The sequence below is a fragment of the Acanthisitta chloris genome, unplaced genomic scaffold (assembly GCF_000695815.1).
Source record: "Acanthisitta chloris isolate BGI_N310 unplaced genomic scaffold, ASM69581v1 scaffold15555, whole genome shotgun sequence".
NCBI classification, from domain to species: Eukaryota; Metazoa; Chordata; class Aves; order Passeriformes; family Acanthisittidae; genus Acanthisitta; species Acanthisitta chloris.
The window spans coordinates 34,854-42,049 of NW_008675483.1; the positions used below are offsets into that span (position 1 = coordinate 34,854).

The following is a 7,196-nucleotide window of genomic DNA, read 5'->3' on the forward strand; positions in this document are numbered from 1 at the left end:
TACCTCAGTAACTGCGAAGACATTTAGGGTTTTTGTTCCTTTACCATTTCACATGACCAGAGAAAAGAAACCTTGCTCTGCCTCAAAATCTCCTCTCCACAAACAGCAATAGCAGCTTCATTCTCATTAGAGGAACCCTGTTCTAAGGTAGATGCTCATGAACTTGAGCTTGGCTGGTCCCAGATGTAGAACCTGCAGTAGGAGTACCAGAATTGACAGTGATGTAATAAACCCAGAGACAAAGTTAATTTCTTGAAAATATTTATTTTGGGGTCTGTGAGCACACAGGCCACAGGACCATTCCACCCATTAAGCTGCCTCCTCCTTTGCAATACGATCTTTCTTGAGTGGTCCCTAGAAAAAAAGCAAAAGCACATAACCCATGTAAAGAGCAGCCTGCACCAAAGACCACATCACACCCCAATCACAATGCTGCAAAAGAACTCAAAGCAAAAAAAGTCCTCCATTCTGCAACCCACTGGAAACCCCATGCCCCCTCCCCACAGCTAGAGGTTTTGGGGGGGAGCTGAGCCTGGCGCAGCTGCACTGTGCTGAACTTGGGATTCGCCAGAGCAGCGATGCTGGTGCCACCTGGTGGGGAACCCTCCACTCTGACCCAGCAAGGGCCTCCTCCCAGCACTCGCAGCTGCTTTCTCCAGAAAGTCACAAACTGGGAATGCCACACGCTGTGAGCACCACCCTCCCTGAGCTGCTTTTACAGGAAATGGAGTAGTGCTTGTTCCATGTTTCATCACTGAACAACCTGTGCCCAAACATGGCAGCAGCCCTCAGACACCAAGCACTGTCACAGGGGAAGTGAGACCCCCTGCAGTTATAACCAAGTTGGCAGGAGGAAGCTACAGACTGTTTCACAAATTCTGGCCATGTGACAGCCCAAAGGTCAAGCTACCAACTGCCATTAGCTCAAATACAATACCGTGACACACAACACAAAGCTACCAGAGTGTCCTTACCATGAAAGCCTTCTTCTCCTCAGCTGTCTGGAAGCGACCATGGCCAAACTTGGAAGTTGTATCAATGAACTTCAAGTCAATCTTCTCCAGGGCCCGGCGTTTGGTCTGCACAAGCAGAGACTACGAGGAGAGATGCCAGGTGAGTGAGTATGTAGCAGCACTTTCAGCCAAGCAGTACACTGGCTGATACTCGTCACCTCCATGGCTAATGCTTCCCAGTCTCTCTGACCTCAGACTTTAGCTGCTATGATGTGCAAGGAGCACCTGACAGTATGCCACCCTATCCCACATCTTTGGCCTTCAAGGCTGAAGACCAGTCAGCTCACAGCAGCAGGTGAGCCCCAATCTGCCTGTCAAGTGTCCTTATGGTCCACAATAATTCTCCAGCCTAAAGCACATCCATCATTACAAACAACCCTGGACTGAATTTCCTGTGGAAAGGGCCTCATGCCACTCCTGAGTTCCTAATGAGGTGGGTTTATGCATAAGGGGCTTTTCTTTCTAGCAGGTTACATAACTCCCTATGGCAGCAAACACCTGCACCAGATGCAGCACAGCTCACTTAAGCTGTTCCAGCCCATGGGACAGCAGGTTGCACTACTCACCTTGCGCAGGGTCAGGACCCTCTTCTTAGTGCCCACAACACAGCCCTTCACCATGATGAAGTCATTGGTCACCTCACCATAGTGGACAAAGCCTCCCTGAATAAAGAGAGAACAGTTAGTGCTCTGTATAAAGCAGGACCAGTGATCCTATCTGCCTACAGCTTGATGTTCTTGCACCATTTCTTGGCCTTGGCCATTCCCACATTCACTGAAACCCCATTCCCAGTATTGCCTTTCACTGGTAAGGTTTCTTGATGCAGCAATTTACTTGCTGCTGTAAGGCTTTTGCTAAGAACAGCAGAAGAGGAGGCTGACTAAACAGCAAAAGCTGCTCTCCTTGCTAAGTTATTCCTTGTAAATTTACAAGTACCATTCCTAGGTTTGTAACATCTCTCTGTACTACTGCCACATAACACACGCAATCTGCAAGTTACACAAGTCTGACTAGGCAATACCACCTCCCACAGCAGCCCAGTTTTATCTCAAGAGCTCTTCATTTAATCGTTGTGCAATTCACGCCAGACCCATTTGCCTCTTAGGATTGCAGCTCACAAGCAGACTCTGCAGAGCTGCAGCAACTCACTCACCAGAGGGTTAATGCTCTTGTCAGACAAGTCATAATCAGTTGATGCATTGTTTTTGATCAGCTTTCCATCCTTGATTTGGTAACCTTGGCCAATCTTGTATATCTAAAAACGCAAAGAAATTCTACTCAGCAAAAGACAGGATAAAGGGCCTGTCTAGATAAAATGCAAGGAATTCTACATAGGCTCAGAGAAAAACATCTGTTGCACTTTGTAAACACGTGGTCATGAGAATTTTATGGTTCCTCATCATAACAGACTATGGTTACTGTCCCCCTAAGACAAGCAAAACATCTGAAGCAGAACTCTCCACTCTGTTTGCTCACTGTCACACAGTAAGTGACATCACCACCTCTGGTTTCTTCCCAGCAGTTCAGAGACACAAACCTTCTTGTTGATTTCGGTGCGGTGGTGGTAGCCCTTCTGCCCAGCCCGGGCCACGGAGAAGGCCACGCGGGCAGGGTGCCAGGCGCCGATACAGGCCACCTTGCGCAGGCCCCGGTGAGTCTTGCGGGGCAGCTTCTTGGTGTGCCAACGGCTGGTGACACCTGGAAGTAACCAAAGCAACATTGCCAACTGTTGTTAAGCTGAGATGTCACCAAGCTCTTCGACTAGAGACTGAACCACCTTTCAAGCTGCCGTCCCCAGGAGACAACCACAAAGCCTGGACCCAGCGGTCCAGGAATTAATCTACATTTCCTGGTGGAGCTCCCTCCCTGGCTGTCCCTGAGTTGCGTTCTCAGAAGGAAGGCAGCATGGAATGACTCCTCATGGGTGTCAGGCGCTGTGCCCAGCGCTCATTCCATGGTCTCATCATTGAACTGTGACAGCACTATGGATTTACACCCTCAGCCCTTGGCACACATACTTGTGAGAACTCAAAGCTAGGATTTCATTAAAAACTGTATCCTATCACAAAGAAGAACTTCCATGTGTTTACCTTTATAGCCCTTGCCCTTGGTGACTCCAATGACATCAATCATCTCATCCTGGCCAAAGACTGTTGACACAGGCACCTGCTGCTCCAGCTTCTCCCGGGCCCAATCCACTTTCTCAGCAACAGTCCCACCATTCACCTGGATCTCCATCAGGTGAGACTTCTTCTGTCTCAGGGGAAGCAAACGCATCTAGAAAACAAAGCATGACATTTAGCTCCTGCTCTTCCAAAATGGAGCTTACATTACCAAGCCCACTATATCCTTCTAGTCCTGGTCTAATCTGTTTTTCTAAACTAAACATTTCCAAGGACATACTTTAACATACTCAAGCAGAAGGCCCTGTACGAAGGGGAAAGGCTCTTTTGTGGCTGAAATGACAAGTCACTGTAGCTGAAAGTTTTACACCCCTCAGAGAAACAGAGCTCTCTAACCCCACAGGCATTAACTAAACTCCACCAACAAAGGACAGGAAACAAGGGGCAATAGTGTAAAACAGAGGGTAGATTTAGACTGGACCTAAGAAGGATGTTTTTCATTATGAGGGTGGTGAGTCACTGGCATAGGCTGCTCAAAGAATCTGTGCATGTCCCACCACTGAAGTGTTGAACATCAGGCTGGATGAGGCCCTGCACAACCTGGTGGAAAGTGTCCCTGCCCACTGCAGGGGGGTTGGAATTAGATCCACCACACTGCTCAGTGGTACACCTACTCCAGCTGTGCAAGAGAAGCCACCAAAAGGCTTCTAGTACTTGCAGTCTTGTACTTGCAGTACAATTGCAGCCTGAAAGGACGCTGAGCACACAATCCCCAGAGTTCAGTGTTCATCCTGGTTTTATTTGCTGCCAGAATTAAGAGAGCCCAAGTCTACATGGTATCAGCAAAGGACTGAGCCCGAGAAGTTCCTACTACAGCTGAGTCTCTCTTGGACACTACAGAAGATTAGCAAGGGTTGCCCTCAAGTCTCCTCAAACATCCTATGAGCACAGCTCTGTACAGAATGAATTTGTGTTGTGCCTAACAGTCAGTATCAGGCTGCAGGGGGCAGAAATCTCCCTACAGAGACGGATCAAGTTTCATGCTTTCCCTCTCAGCTGTTTCCACTGTATCCGAGTCCTGTAGACACTTACCTGAGTGTGAGCCATAACTCGAATAACCTGGCAGTACTTCTTCATGCTACTGAAATCTTTCTCCAACTGCTTTTTGCCCTCCTCATCTTGCCATTTCTTGCAGTATTTGGTGAAGGCCTTCTTCTTGGACTTGTGCCTTCAGGAGCAGAGCAGAGACAAGGTTGGCTAAGCCCTTCATCAGTCCCCAGGGAAGTGGGGACGAGCGGAAGGAGCTGCCACCTTAGCTGGTTTTGGCTCATTGCCAGCTTCTAATGACTCTTTTCCACTGGCAAGCGGAGCCTGGAGCTCATCAGACAATGGCAAAATTGCCAAAGCTGAGCGGAGCTGCCATGAATTCCACAGCACATTAACATTCATAGTACAGAAGACAAAAGACTGTAGAGAGATGTTGAAAAATAACAGATCTTTAAAGCAACTCTGAGATGACTGCCATCTGCTTCAAAATACCCTAATTTCCCCTCCTTGTATGCCCCACAGCAAGGTCATTATTACTTTAAGACCCTTGAGATCTTTATTGCTCAACTCTGACTTCTTTTCAGCCTGCCAAATTCACAAACAGGCTGTAAGCTCTAGACACACTGGAGCCACACTCAGGCAAATGCACATACTTTCAATCACAACAACAGTGCCTGGAACAGCAATCAGAAGTAACACTTGTCTTCCCTTTTCCTGAGAAAACAGGGCTACAGTCAGCACTCGACACTCAACAACAAGCGCCAGCGGCGATTTCCTTCTGTCCGCCCGTCGAAGTTATCATCACACGTAGCCTGTTAGGAGCTCTCAGGTAAAACCCCAAACTGCCACCCCCATGCCAAGAAAGGCCCTGACTAATATGCTGTCACCCTCACGGAGTCATTCCTACTGCCCAACACATTATTAGGACAAAACAATCTCCTCAAAAGGCTGTACTAACATCATCTGCAACCCAGCAGAGGAAATGACCCATGGGGTGAGATTCATGCTGCAAGCACAGGCCTTGCTCTCTCTTCTTACCAGTTCTTGTAGAAGCGGCGCTTACACTCATCGCTGATGTGCTCAGCAAAGACAGTCTTGAAGCTACGGAGACCGCGAGGAGTCTTCACGTAGCCCACGATGCCCACAATGACCATGGGAGGAGTCTCTATTATAGTGACTGCCTCCACCACCTCCTTCTTGTTCACCTCTGGATGAAGACAAAAATACAACACAATTAACACCAGCATCAACTGCTGAACATCACCTGGTTCATTCTCACTCCTAAGTCCTTCACGCAGAAGATTAGATGACTCAAGTTATTGTCACAAAGGGAAAAGTGAGGCTTGGCAAAGTGACCAACTCCAAAGTTTTAATAATTTCATACCTTGCAAAATTTGAAGCTGGCTCAGCAGAAAGCACAGCAAAACCTGACAGGCGAAATGGATGGTAGTTAACAGAACCACACTCAGGACGGGACAACCAGCAAAAAGATGCCCAAAGCAACTTAATGACACCCTCCCATCAGGAAGAGGCCATTTTAAGTCCAGACAGGAAGCCCTACTGCTGGGACAACACTGAGATGGAAGTGAGAAGGGTTTGGGTGCTTCATACCCCACCCACTCAAGGACCTGCAACAGGGTTAAGCCAAGCTAGGACTAGAATCAAGAGCTGCTGCTGAACAGACCACCTAGAATCATAGAATCGTCAAGGTTCAAAGTGACCTAAGATCAAGTCCAACCATTAACCTGTCACTGCTGGAACCCCTAAATCCTAAACCATATCCTCCAGTGCCAGATACAGATGCCTCTTAACACTTCCAGGGATGGTGACTTCACCATCTATCCGAGCAATCTGTTTTAGTGCCTGAACACTCTCACAGGAGAAGCATTTTGCCCAACATCTAATCTGACTCTCCCCTGTCTCAGCTTATGGTCATTCCCTCTAGTCCTCTCCCTGCAGGCAAGGCAGGAGAGACCACCCCCCACCTCTCTCCAACCTCCTGTCAGGTAGTTGTAGAGATCCATGAGATCACCCCTGAGCCTCTTCTCAAGGCTAAACAAACCCAACTCCCTCAGCCATTCCTCATACAACATGTATTCTCACTCTTTTCTGCCCTCACTGCCCTTGGCTGGACTTGCTCCACAGTGCCACGACGTCCCTTTTAAAGCGAGGGGCCCAAACCTGAGCACAGCACTGAGATGTGACCTCAACAGTGCTGAGTCTAGGGTGATGATCACTGCCCTAGTCCTGCTGCCACACTATTCTTGATCCAGGCCAAAATGCCACTGGCCTTCTTGGCCACCTGTGCACACTGTTGGATCACACTGAGCCGCTGCCACCAGCACTCCCAAGTCCCTTTCTGATGAACAACTCTGGAGTCACTCCTACCCCAGCCTGCAGCTGCATGGGGCTGTGTCCTGTCACCACCCATTAACCCACACGCCTCCTCTGCCACAAAGCGCATCAATACGTACTGGATCCAGGTCTGTCGACCTCACGAACAATGTGGGTCATGCCAGCCTTGTACCCCAGGAAGGCAGTGAGGTGGACAGGCTTGCTTGGGTCATCTTTGGGAAAGCTCTTGACCTTGCCCCTGTGCCTACTGCTGCGCTTGCGGGGCAGGAAGCCCAGGGAGCCGTGCCTCGGGGCTGAGAACTTGCGGTGAGACTGGAGAGAGAAGAACAGAACACAATGTCACAGTGTCCTTCAACGAATAAGCAACAACACGAGTACTACAGAACAATTCCAGTGTGGAAAAGCCGCAGTGAAATAGCATTTCAACATCCACCTGTGAGTCAGGCATTTTGGGTGGAAGTGGAGCACTTTCTCCTCCAACGCCAGCCCTGCAGCCTCCCTCTGCAACGTGTCAGGTAAGGCTGGGTCCACCCAAGCAACTGTCGGCTCAAAATCACAACTACCCCTCCAATCCCGCATCCAAACTCAATAAACATATTAAGCTAAACTCAGAGCTCACAACCCACGGGCAAAAAAATACATCTTCACTTTAAAATAC

General features: G+C 48.8%; 1 protein-coding gene across 1 annotated transcript; it reads right to left on the reverse strand.

Moving 5' to 3' along the window:
• Window positions 1–244: 244 nt before the first annotated feature.
• Window positions 245–6,850, reverse strand: RPL3 (ribosomal protein L3; the record flags this gene model as incomplete). The annotated part of the gene is made up of 9 exons (XM_009075778.1): window positions 245–354; window positions 975–1,094; window positions 1,580–1,675; window positions 2,167–2,268; window positions 2,551–2,711; window positions 3,104–3,290; window positions 4,229–4,364; window positions 5,222–5,390; window positions 6,658–6,850. Coding segments are annotated over 9 exons (1,209 nt in total), but the record flags the coding sequence as incomplete, so codon positions are not given.
• Window positions 6,851–7,196: the final 346 nt, after the last annotated feature.